At 38.6% G+C, this 13,304-nt stretch overlaps 1 protein-coding gene across 1 annotated transcript in view; it reads left to right on the top strand.

Moving 5' to 3' along the window:
* Positions 1–1,926: 1,926 nt before the first annotated feature.
* Positions 1,927–13,304, top strand: part of CTSO (cathepsin O) — a 39,645-nt gene continuing 28,267 nt past the window's right edge. The window contains exons 1-2 of the mRNA XM_011970532.1: positions 1,927–2,116; positions 12,516–12,624. Of these exons, the coding sequence (XP_011825922.1) occupies positions 1,991–2,116; positions 12,516–12,624 (235 nt within the window). The 5' untranslated portion in view covers positions 1,927–1,990. The remainder of the gene's footprint in view (positions 2,117–12,515; positions 12,625–13,304) is intronic.

Genomic DNA, 13,304 nt, shown 5'->3' with positions numbered 1-13,304 from the left:
GTGGTGGTTCATAGTCAAAACGCATTCAAAACTTTGTTTTATGCATAAAATTATCTAAAATAGTAAAATTACCTTCAGGATATGTGCATCAGTGTATATGAAACACAAATGAATTTCGTATTTAGACTTGGGTCTCATCGCCAAGAGATCTCATTATGTATATGCAAATATTCCAAAATCTGGAGGAAAAAAGTCTGAAATCTGAAACACTTCCAGTCCCAGGTATTGTGGATAAGGGATCCTCCACCTGTAGTAATTTTATTGCGGCTCTTCCCTCACTGAAATACCAGCTCCAGGAGGGTGGGGCTTTTCATCTCTTTAGTGACTTATGCACTTGTGTGTCCTGATGACTTAGAACAATGCCTGACACTTAGGAAGTACTCAATAAATATTTGTTGATGTAAATCCATTGAAATACCAGCCCCATAAGGATGGGGATTTTCATCTCTTTAGTCACTTATGCACTTACTTGATAAATCCTCATTACCTAGAACAATGCCTGACACTTAGCAGGTACTCAACAAATACTTGATGCGAGCTCATGAAGTGAGTTTAGTTCAAGTGGTTTTTTACAATAGCAATTATCCTACAGTAAGGATGACTGCCTATATTTAAATTTCCTGACTCAGTAGGTTGTCAATAAACGGGGACTATGATCTGAAAGCAAACCTCAGTTGAAAAAGAAAAGCATGTGCTTGTATGAGTTACAAGAAAGGGCTAAGTGCAAAAGAACTGCTGAGGTTAACATGAACATTGTTCTGTGAACTTATGGTTTAAATAAAATCTTCATCACCACACTTTCCAAGAGCAATATTTCTTATCATGGATGTACATAAAAAACTCTCGTGTCTTTCCTCTTAATACCCAGAACATTATTTTTATTTTATTTTTATTTTTATTACCGATTTTGCATCAGAGAATATTGTAACTCACTGCACCTAGGTAAAAACTAAAGACATAAATCTGATGTTAGTTCTAAAAATCCACAAGGGTAATGATATGAATTTCAGAGACATGGAAGCCTTGTTCAGAATAGATTATAACAGAAAGGCTCAGTAGAGTCAGGTTCATGAGTGTGTTACCTGTTCAGAAGTGGGTGCTTAGAAGGATCATGGCTTGGGTTAATGCTCTGCTGCTACCGTCTTGAAATCCTTAACAATTTATAAACAAGTGAACTTCATTTTCAGTTTACACGGGGCCCTGCAAATTATGTACCTGGCTCTATCTTCCTTTGTAAATGGAGAAACAGACTCCAAGAGTTTTGAAACTGCCATAATAGATCCAAAAATTGTGTAGGCTTTTCACAACTGTACAATTTTGTTACGTATTTATAAACATCTGCTGAATGGATGACTATGCATTGGCCCTCGTCACTTCAGAACCAGGTCTTGAACTTAGGGATTGTGGCAAGAAGGAACAAGGCACGTCCCGGGGGCTCACAGGGCAGGCCAGGTGGCTCACACTTGTGATCCCAGCGCTTTGGGAGGCCAAGGCGGGCGGATCACTAGAGGCCAGGAGTTCGAGACCGGCCCGGGCAATACGGCAAGATCCTATCTCTACTAAAAATACAAAAACAGCCTGGCGTGGTGGCATGCGCCTGTAGTCCCAGCTACTCTGGAGGCTGAGGCAGGAGGATCACTTGAACCTGGGAGGTCGAGGCTGCAGTGAGCCCTGATCTCAACACGCACACACAAAGAATGACTCTCGGGCTTCTTTTTTTTCTAATGGACGGAGGTAAAACCTTGAAAGCACATGGTCAAGTGCCTGATTCTTCCAAAAACAAAAACAAAAAACTAGCCTCAATGAGGAGGTCCATAGCCTCCAGCTAACCAGATTTTCAGTCACAGTGCACCGGGGACCTAAAAAAGGGTCAATCTCAGCACCATGCACTCCACCGGGTTCCTTCCGCCCCTCGAGCCCAGGATGGGAGGAGCCGAGGAACCGAAAGAGAAAACAGGCCGCGCAGGCCGCGGAGGAGCCGGGCGCCTTAATGGAGCTCCGTACGCTGCTGTGGCTGCTGTGGCTTCTGTGCCGGGGCGGCGGCGATGCGGACTCCCACGCCTCCTTCACCCCGACCTGGCAGCGGAGCCGCGAGCATGAGGCCGCCGCCTTCCGGGTACCAAGCGCGCGCCTCCCCGGGTCTGTCCCTGCTCCCCCACTTCCTGTCCCGGGTCTGGGCTGCGGAAGAGGGCCCCCGAGAGGCGACCCTGCTAGTGGGCACCCGTGGCTCTGCGATGCGTGTGGGGCACTGAGCTGCGGGTGCAAAAGCCAGCTTCTCTCTCCCCTCCCCTTGTGCCATGGTGTCGCTCCCCCATGCCTTTGCTCACCAAACGATTTGATTTTCCAGAAAAGATTTGCCGCTATGAATTTTTGGGACCCATCCAAATGAATAAATAGATACGTCCAAAGTGTTCTTGGTGGGAAGAAGCACCCCCTTTTAGCAATCCCCTCGATCGTTGCCACTGGCTTCCAAAGCTCCTCTATTTCTCATTTATGAGAACCAGAAACAGGGAGCAGCCTGTTGGTGGAAGGAACCTGTCGTTTTTTTTCTTCCCGAGGAGGGCGCTAGTGATCGGAAGTTAGAGACAAAGAGCCTGCCTTTAGCCTGGTTAAAGAATCCGGATGGTTAATGATTCTCCTTAAACTAACGCACCACCTTAAAAGTTCTTCCTGCCTTGTTGGAGACTGAGTTGGAGAAAAGAGAAACATTTAATTTCCTTTTCTTATTATTATGAAAATCCTTTTATAATAAATGCTTAGATTTGAGTCTAGCATGAAATCTCTGGAAGGGACCGGTTAGCTGAGCACAAATAATGATTTTCCTGAAAGCAAGGAGACTGCAAGAGATGCCGCTTTCGTGCTTGCCTCACTATGTTCTAGATATGTGATACCATTTAACACGTTTTTAAATTCGTGAAAGATGCCATTATCATGATTTAATTTATTAGAAAAGAACATTCATTCTGAATCAAACGTAAGTCTGAGTTCAGTAATATTGCTCAAGAGAGTGTATCTTTTTTCCTGGTGTTTGTTGGAATTTCTCACAGGATTTCATAGCTAAGCTCATTACCCTCCCCACTCCCCGCCCCGGAAAGCCCCAATGTTTAGGAAGGCCAGCCTTCCCTGATTCTGTCCACTCTTAGGTTTCGTCCAAACCGAGATGTGTACTGTTATCTCCACTTTATTATTCTTGAGTTCAGTTCTGGTTTTCAAAACCGGAAGTCCTCTTACTCTTTCAAGAACAAAATTCTGGCCTGTATTCTACCCTTATTCTGAACTTAGGTTCGTTTTCCTGGTAAATCAAACCCATTAGGGGAAAAGTCAGTCTCACCTTTATTGATAACATATTCATTGGCTACATAAATAAACACACTGTCAGGCTCCTAAAAATTAGTATTTCAGGACAAAGCTCAAAGGGCTAGACTTATAAATATATTTTAACGGTTATTTAGATTTTAGATAATTTGTAAATATATATGTATATAATTTATGTAGTGACTCATACTGGTCCTGTAAAGAGGCCATACCCAGATGAACGTTTGGAAAATGTAACTTTTCTCAGGAGAAATACAAAGATCCAGGTTGAAAGATGGAAAGTTGGAAGTGGAGGAGGATGGAATTATGAAGACACTTAGTACATTTTAAAAACCTTGGGTTAAGAAATACCGAAAAAGTTTTCAAAGCAATTGCTGCCTGTAGGAATTTTCTTCATGAGAGGGATACACAGAAAGGAGAACAGTGAGGCTTCAAAGCACAGTTGCTGGAAACTGGACATCTCTTGGTGCTTAGTTGGACTTTATTCAAGAATGCTTTAAAACCGATTTTCTACCTTAGCGGTCCCCAATCTTTTTGGCACTAGGGACCGATTTCACAGAAGACAGTATTTCCATGGACGGTGGGGGTGGAGGAGGGAAGTAGGGGGATGGATGGTTTTGGGATGAAACTCTTTCATCTCAGATCATCAGACATTAGTTAGATTAGTTAGCTGGGGATTGCTGTTTGGACTTGGGATACAGAGCTGGACACAGGGAAAGGTGGAAAAGGCCCTGCCTCCTTGGTAACCATGAAACTTCTTGTTGAAATCAAGTGAATTCATTGGTGAATTGATGACACAGAGTTTTGCAGCTGAAGATCTGGTTCAAGAAAGTCCTTGATTAATTAGTAACATCTTTCATAATCATGGGTTTAGAGAATGGTGAAGGTTTTTAATTGGTTTTAATCTTAGCCTTAGATAGTTTTGTAAGTTTCCTGGGAATGCACCTTACATGAAAGTTAAGTTAGTCCATGACTTTCCCACAGAATATTATATTCTGTTCAGTGAAACCTAGACTCCTCTATGGTTTATTATGGGATGCCTCACAAGATACCTGACTTTGGATGACACCCCTTGTCTCTGCGCTTTCACTACTTTAGAAACTTCTAGTGCTCAGGAAGCTCTTAACTATTGGATTCAGCCTACTACTTTCCTTTGTGCCAAAACCTAGGTTTGCCCTCATATTTACTGATACTCATTATTTTACCACAGATCATTTGGCATTCTTATCCTTTGGGAGGCGAAGACCCAATATTGGATCCAATAAAAGTTTGATACTGTCACTTTAGAATAGTATCTATGCCAAAGCACATGTGATTTTACATAAAATTTCAGAAGCTTCACCTTAAGACCAGTTGCCATAATGACACAGGTTATATTATTATGAGATTATACATTTAGGAATGTTTATTTATGTATAAATAGATGGCCGTAGCATCTTTATAACAAGTGATCCTAACTAATGAGCCACTTATATGTGCTTGCCATAATCAGCCCCTTGAAATCTGGAATTAGGTCCTCCAAATAGGCTTTATCCAAGAAAACTTTAAAACCTATTTTCTACCTCAGTGGTCCCCAAACTTTTTGGCACCAGGGATTGGTTTCATGGAAGACAGTTTTTCCACGGACTGGGGTGTGGGGGGTGGGGTGAGAAGGATGCGGATGATTTCAGGATGAAGCTGTTCCACCCCAGATCATCAAACATAGATTCACATAAGGATGGAGCAAACTAGATCCCTCACATGCGCCGTTCCCAGTAGGGTTTGTGCTCCTATGATAATCTAATGCTGCTGCTGATCTGACAGAAGGTGGAGCTCAGGTGGTAATGCTCGCTCGCAGGCCCCTCACCACCTGCTGTGCAGCCAGGTCCTTAACAGGCCACAGACCAGTACTGGTCCATGGCCAAGGGGTTTGAGACCCATGTTCTACCTTACATAAAGATAAAAACTTGAATTTGATGTTAGATAATGTTGTTCTGCAGACTTTTTCTGACAATTTTCACTTAAAGTATACATTGGCTAAATGGAAACGTAAACTTAAAATCATAGATTATAATTCATTCATTCATTTGTTCATTCATCTTCCCATACATTCATCCAATACTTTATTTAATTTCTATTGTGTCTAAAGAACTGGTCTGGGTTTTCTGAGGGATACAGTGGAGAATAAGACATGTGCTATGCTCTAAGAAATGTACACAAAAAATGACTATCATTATGTTTAAACATTGTATTATCCATTTTCCTGTAAATAGAAAGAAGAATATAAACACTTATACACTAGAGAAATAGATTCTCCCAAGTAGTTCACAAAAGAATGTATTTTTAATTCAATCTTTTTGTGTGCATGCTCACACAAATACTGACTACACAGTTCTTATACATAGTAAATATATATCTGCATTATGTTTATACAGAGTTCAGTACACTGTATAGAAAATACTTTGTCTCAGAAACTTTTCAAAAGTGATTTATAAAAATGTATCCTTTAAAAGCTTTTATTGTTCTAATCCAGGGCTTCTCAACAGTGGCACTATTGACATTTGAGAATGGATAGTGATTTGGTGTGGGGGGCCTTCCTCTTCATTGTAGGGTGAGTAGCAGCATGCATGGGCTCTATGCACCAGATGCCAGTGGCATCCCACCAGTGTAACAATCCCCAGTATGACAAATGAGGGACAAAATTATCCTCAGTTAGAATCACTGATCTAAAGTTTACAACTCCTAAGTCTTCCAAGAAATTCTCAGCAATGCTTTAATATTGTATACAAATATTTTACCTTTTTGCTCATCCTCAGATTTACTGCAATTTCCAGAAACTAAAGCACTCCCAAGGAGAACATTTTAAATCTATGTGTACAATTTATGATTTATCCTATGAAACTTCAAAATCTGCAAATGAAAGTTGTTAAAAGTCTGAGTAATGGAATGCAAGACAAACAATGAGTTTAAAGTGCCAAAGACAAAGTGATCTTCCGAAGTACCTTAGGCATCTCTGATAATTTCAATATAAAACTCATCCCATGGATACATGGGATTCACTGTAAGGGAATACACACATCATTGCATATGTTGATAAGGGCAAATAAATCATCATGATTAGTGGAAGGAAACCTAGATATCAATGGGGAAAAAATAATAGATGTTCACTGCCTTTTCAGCTGATAAAACAGACATGAAGTCCCTTAAAGTTTATGTCCCTTCGGTGGATTTCTTGCAGGCCAAATAACTATACCCCTCCACCAAATACTAGTTGTGTGACCTTAGGCAAATCATGTATCTGTTTCTCAGATTTTTTCATATGTGAAGAGCGGGTAATGTTAGCAATTACCTTTATACAGGACTAAGTTAATTCATATAAAACACTTGGAATGAATACTTGCATTCAATTTAACAATCCTTTCAACCCTTTGTATTTAGTGCATTCAGTGGCCGAGAACTAACTTTGTAGAGAAATGAAAACAGTTTGCTCGTAAAGGATTCGCTTAGTCCTTTAGAAACAGTTGAGTACATGCAAGAAGAAAATACATGATTCCATTTATTCTTACTTAGTGGCAGTCTGTGAGAAAGATTTCACAGATTTTTCCCCTCAGGGAAGTAGATTAAGGAAATGTCTGAGAACCCCTCAAGCCACCCTCCATGGGTTTCTGCTCTTAGATCGTTTTGAACATGACCATTTTCCTCTTAACTTACCCTAACCCGAGCATTGTCTAAGACTGTGGTTACCCACAGCTGGAAAGGTAAGAGGGCCGAGATGCCTGACATTGCTGGAAGGACTTTCTGATCCTGTAAGAAAAATGTTGGTTTCCAAGGAATTTTAAAACTGCAGCCTCACCTCCTCATGAGACTGGTTCAAGTCTCTTGTCAATAGTTATTCTGTTTTATGATCAGACTGAACCCATCCTCTGTTTGTTGTTTGGCCTTGCTGGGATGCTTCATGACTGACTACTCTGCAGTTCTTATCAACCTCCTTTAGCGTAGTTATGAAGCATCCTAGCTAGGCTAACAGGCAGGAAATTAGAATATGGAAGACACCGCTTAGAAACATATTACATTTAAATCACAGTTCAAATATGTGATCACCTCCAGTGCATGTGCACACACACACACACACAAAGGCAGCTTTAAGAGATTCTACCTCTTAGAAGGATGGCTGCTAGAAGTCATAATAAGGATAGCTTTAGGGACAGAGTCTTACAGGGACAGGGTCCTAGGTATAAAGTTGAGAGGTTCTACCTGTAATAAATAGAGATTTAGTAGCACAAGATCTACCAATGCCCAAGGGACACGTTTTTCCTGGTTTTATAATCAGGATAATTTCCTCAAGCTCTTAGGTTCTGAGTTACCTTCTGTTCGGGAATCTGGTATCTCCCTTTATAACTCATTCAATTAAACACATTTAACAACAACAATAACAACAAAAAGGTGAAGGTAGTTATTTTTCACCAAATCTGTTCAAAGACTGTTCTGACTTACCAGCTCTAATTTTTCTCATGTAAGATCTAATTTTTAAACATCTGCACTTTTCAAAAGCATCAATGAGATGTTTCCTATGTATTCATCAAAACTTTACGTTTTTCCTCTCATAAATGAAGTGAAGGTTCAGGTCTTTAATATTCTATATGACTTTAGAGACGGCTACTCTAAATGTGCTCACTATCATATCCTCTGTTGAGAACATCTGCTCACTGATCCTTTACCTACCGGAGGATGTTTGATGTAATAAGCAGCAAGGGCCTCATACAAACTCTCAGTATGTGATGCTTCTATGAAATCTTTAATAGCCAGAATCAAGAGAGACCGGAAAAGTCACTTAAGAGAATTGATAATTCAAGAAATGAAATATAGGGCTTTTTAAATTTTAAATGATGCGAAACCCAGGTTAGTCAACTTGATAAGTGTATAGCAAATAAAAGAATAAATAAATGAGAATAAATATTCTTGGATATACTGATAGTATTATTTTACCATGAAAGCAACAGATTGCTTTCAATAGATAATATTGATCCTCATTTCTAATGCCATGAGAAATACTTGCTCCAAGTGAATCTGAAAGTATGGTCTTTGAGCGCCATTTCTATAATCCAAATACTCTGTTTAAAGGAAAAGGAAGATAGAGGATGAGAGTATTTTAACTGAGCATTTATTTTGCCAGTCTGTAATATGTGTTTTCCAATTATTATTTTATTTAATCCTTACATTCTGCCAGATCAGTATTACTCCATTTGTTGACTGAAATAAAGCTCAGAGAGGTTGAGTATATAGCCAAAAGTTGCACAGCAATGGTAAGACATTTCAAATTGTTGCAAAATTAAAAAGAGGCCGGGCGTGGTGACTTATGCCTGTAATCCCAGCACTTTGGGAGGCTGAGGCAGGCAGATCACGAGGTCAGGAGATTGAGACCATCCTGCGTAACACGGTGAAACCCCATCTCTACTAAAAAAAAAAAATACAAAAAAATTAGCCAGGCGTGGTGGCAGGCGCCTGTAGTCCCAGCTACTCAGGAGGCTGAGGCAGGAGAATGGTGTTAACCCGGGAGGCGGAGCTTGCAGTGAGCAGAGATCGTGCCACTGCACTCCAGCCTGCGCTACAGAGCCAGACTCCATCTCAAAATAATAACAACAATAATAATTATTATTATTGTTATTAATAATAATAATTATTATTATTATTATGCTGTGTTCAGAAGCCGCCAGGAAAGTACTTTTAACGTTATTAATGGTTTTGCAAAATCAAAACAAGTGAGTAGGGATTAGTGGTAGGGAGAAGAGGAAGCAGAGCATTTAGTGGTTTAGAGTATTTTGCTCTTGGCAAGAAGTCCACAATTCGTATAAAGATTGAGTAGCCCTGACATGGGCTATGGAGAGCTGTCAAAAGACAGGAGTCATTACACCGGAATGGCAAATGGAATTATTTTAGAAGTTGTCTCCTGGTGGAACAAGTGGAAGACAGCAACATTTTCAGAAGTCCTGCAGATACTGGTGCTGCTGACATAAATCAAAGAACAGTATATCAAGTGATAACAAATAGAAAATATATGTGGAGATATTTGGCTTTTCAAACACATGGCACAAGACCAAAACCAAGTAACTGTTACTGGAATCATCATTGAAAAATAGGGACATAAATATATAAAATAAATAAATAATATATTAGTTTATTTCATTATTAAATTAGTGTTATTATAACTACTTCTCAACCAGAACACCTAAACTTTGGATGGTGAAATGACACTCATAAGGCAACATAAAAATTAAGAGAAGTACAGGGGAATTCCCTGACAACGATATGTAAGTTTGTTTCATCTGGCATTTGCCAACTTGAGTGGCAATATATTGTTTTACTCGTAGATGTCACAAATGATCTAGTAAGATAAACTTGCATTAGCTCTCCAACTAAATAGAGTATATGGCTCAACTACTGCCTCACCTCGCAGACACGTGTAGAATGAACACGTATAGCATTGCCTACACTCAAGAGTCTAAAATGCATTCCTAGAATTAGATTTTCTTAATTAAACAATTTGTGTAATTTTAAGGATCTCCAAAGGGTGTACCAGCCTGTACCTCATGTGCATGCATGCGTGTGTGTGTGGTATATTCCTTTTTGGTTCTGCTAATATGATGTACCATACTGATGATTGATTTTGAAATTTTAAACCAACCTAGCATTTCTGAATAAACTTCACTTGGTCACAATGTATTGTCCTTTACATATATTGCTAGATTTGGTTTGCTATGAAGGATTTTGCATCTACGGCATATTTATGAGGGATACTGGTATGTAGTTCTATTTTATTTAGGTGTATTTTTCTGTTAGAATCAGGGTAACACTGTTCTTATTTAAGTTGCAGCTTGTTCCCTTCTTCTTGACTTTCTCAAAGGATAATATTGGTATTACTTCTTTCTTCATTGTATAAAGTTCACCAAAAAACCATCTGGGCCTGAAGTTTTCTTTGTGAGTGTTTTCACTTACAAATTTAATGCCTTTAGCTGATAAAAGGCTGCTCAAATTTTCTGTTTCTCCTTTCATCTTTGACAATCTGTGCCTTTCAAAAAGTTTGTCCATATTGTACAGTTTGCCAAGTTATTGTCATAAAGTTGTCAAAATATTATTCTTCTAATGCCTGAAGCATCTGTAATCATGGCTCTTCTTTCATTTCTAATATTGGTAAATTGGTTATTCATGTCTTCTCATTCTTTTTTTTTTGAGTTGGAGACTTGCTCTGTCATCCAGGTTGGAGTGCGGTGGTGTGATCTCAGCTCACTGCAACCTCCGCCTCCTGGCTTCAAATGATTTTCCTGCCTCAGCCCCCTGAGTAGCTGGGATTACAGGCATGAACCACCACGTCCAGCTAATTTTTGTATTTTTAGTAGAGACAGGCTTTCACCATGTTGGTGAGGCTGGTCTCGAACTCCTGACCTCAGGTAATCCACCCACCTCGGCCTCCCAGAGTGCTGGGATTACAGGCGTGAGCCACCGCACCCAGCCTTTTTTTCTTTTTTCTTTTTTTTTTAAATCAATCACAGGAGCAATTCCTGTGAACGAATAGGGAGAGGTCCAGGTAGAGCTATCTGATTGCAATGTAATTCTAACCCTGAGTGAAGGAAAAAGGGAAGGAAGGTTGGGGAAGAGTTCCATGCTGTCTCACAGTCCAAGGAAAGTTTGGTTTGGCAAGGTCATCAGGGAGTCATTAATCAAAAACCAGCTTTCAGGGGAGTCCCATTAGTCCCCCAAATAGCAAGCCTTAGCATTCAGTCATGAGCTAGGTGCAGCCCGTAAGAACTGTGGCTTCCCTTGATGTGATCATGGAGATTCAACTAGCAGCAACTGAACTCCCTATAGAAAGAAGGCTGAGAGGCATTCTCATTGCTGCCACATTCTCTCCTGTGCATTCTTAACATCCTGCATTCTCAGTGCCTTCCTGACTACTCCAGCTCACAAAGATGGCCAGGCAGTACTTACTGATTGAATGAATCCTCTGCATTCCTTAGCAGTTAATAATTTCTGGCTTACATTTGTCATTTGCCATATACAGAATTACTTTGTATTCTAGTTCTATTTTTACGTTTATATATCCAGGTTATATTGAAAGCCTTGCTTTGTCAAGATTATTTTTAAGTACCTCAAAAACTTTATTAATTTGTTGATTAGCAATCTTCCTAGGTATGCACAGAAGGAAAAAAAAATAAGATTATGACAAGTTCCAGAAATAATTTACTTAAAAATAAACAGCTTAAAGTTGTTAAGGGCGTGATATGGAAAATGTCACTTATCTACTTATTCACCAACAAATACTTATCAAGGATTTATTGAGTGCCAGGCATGTGCTATGTGAGGGTATCACTGTAAGGAATAAGACATATAAGGAGTCATCATTTTGCTTAGAGGTTTTTGAGACAGACGTACAATAAACACAGAAGTACATAGACAAATACTTAGAAGCACTAGGGTTGAAAAGGTACCAAATTGATAGCCCCCTGAAATTTTATTTATTCTATGTAATTGGTTAGTATTACAAAACTGAAGCATGTTTATATAACAGATAAGCTTAAGATAAATTATCACAAAATTCAAAGTTCAGAAATCAGTAAATAATGGTCACATTTCCCCTCCAGATAGAGAAACCAGGCTGTCTTCAAATATTTCCAGAATTGCATCTGTCACAGAGCCGTTGTACCCTACATGAGACAGAGATATCTATAAAGCTTTAATAAAATCAGATTGATTTACTAATTTATTTACTCAGTCTGTTTTTCATGCTTCATTACTTAGTTCTGGGAAACACAAAGGTGAAGAGGACATATTCCATATTCATCATTGTTTAACCACATGAGTGAATGTCTATAGGTGACAATTTGCTTCTAGTGTCTAGTGTTTATTTGCAGTCTATTTCTTTTTTCCCACTATGTCAATACTTTAATAGCTGTATGTGGAATGCTTGCAACAAGCCTGGTGATGGGGAATTATAAATGAATAAAATAACACTTTTCTCAGCCTCAAAAAATGCCTGAAATTAGATAATAATTCTAATAGAAAATGTTTATGAATTTCCTATGGATATCTTATACAACTTTACATTGTAGTCTGAAGGAAATCAACCTTTAACTTTATAATGGAAAAATATCTCCAAGTCAATTATACACAATTTACTTTGGAAAACTGACATGGTAGATATGAAATAGTTTTTGTTTTTCTTCTAGGAAAGCCTCAATAGACATCGATACTTGAATTCTTTATCTCCCGGTGAAAACTCCACCGCCTTCTATGGAATAAATCAGTTTTCCTATTTGTTTCCTGAAGAGTTTAAAGGTATGGTGCGATGGTACTATTTGAGTGATTCCCTGATTTTAATTTGCTTGCTTAACTTTTGCTAAATATTTAATTGTAAATCTAATAAATTGAGTAATAGTTAACATTTATTAACTATTTACCTACTAAGTGTCAGGCATGTACCATGTGCTCACGTAAGAAAATAAATTCATGGCCACTGTCTTCTAATTACTGCTTAAGAAATGAATATTATAATTACGCACATTTCCATGTGACTCTTAAGGGTAATTGTCTAATCACTTCTGCAGTTTTCTAGTGCTATTTCTGTTCAGGGCACACATGGTTCCATGGGTTATGATAGAAAAAAAATGATGTCAATTATACTTATTTTTATTATTGACCTGGCTTTATCAAACAAGTCATTTTATGTGTCAACTCCAGCCTTATTGTAGGAATTCCCTTTTGTAGTTTTTAATGAATGCATTTTATATTATAGAAAAGCACAAAGGAAAAATCTAAAATAGCAGGTCTACTAGAAGGCTACTGTTTCTTCTTTAAAAGTTCCTCCCAAAGAATCCCAAGGATATAATAGAATATAATATTGGTTGTCTTTTAATATAATATTGGTTGTCTCTCTGTAATATAATGTAATATTGGTTGTCTTTATATATAACAAATATATATTACATATAATATGATGCATTGTAATATAATATTGG

This window comes from Mandrillus leucophaeus, unplaced genomic scaffold (assembly GCF_000951045.1).
Source record: "Mandrillus leucophaeus isolate KB7577 unplaced genomic scaffold, Mleu.le_1.0 Scaffold95, whole genome shotgun sequence".
Classification (NCBI taxonomy): Eukaryota; Metazoa; Chordata; class Mammalia; order Primates; family Cercopithecidae; genus Mandrillus; species Mandrillus leucophaeus.
The sequence above is the reverse complement of the archived record's forward strand: the minus strand, read 5'-3'. Positions and strand labels throughout refer to the sequence as shown.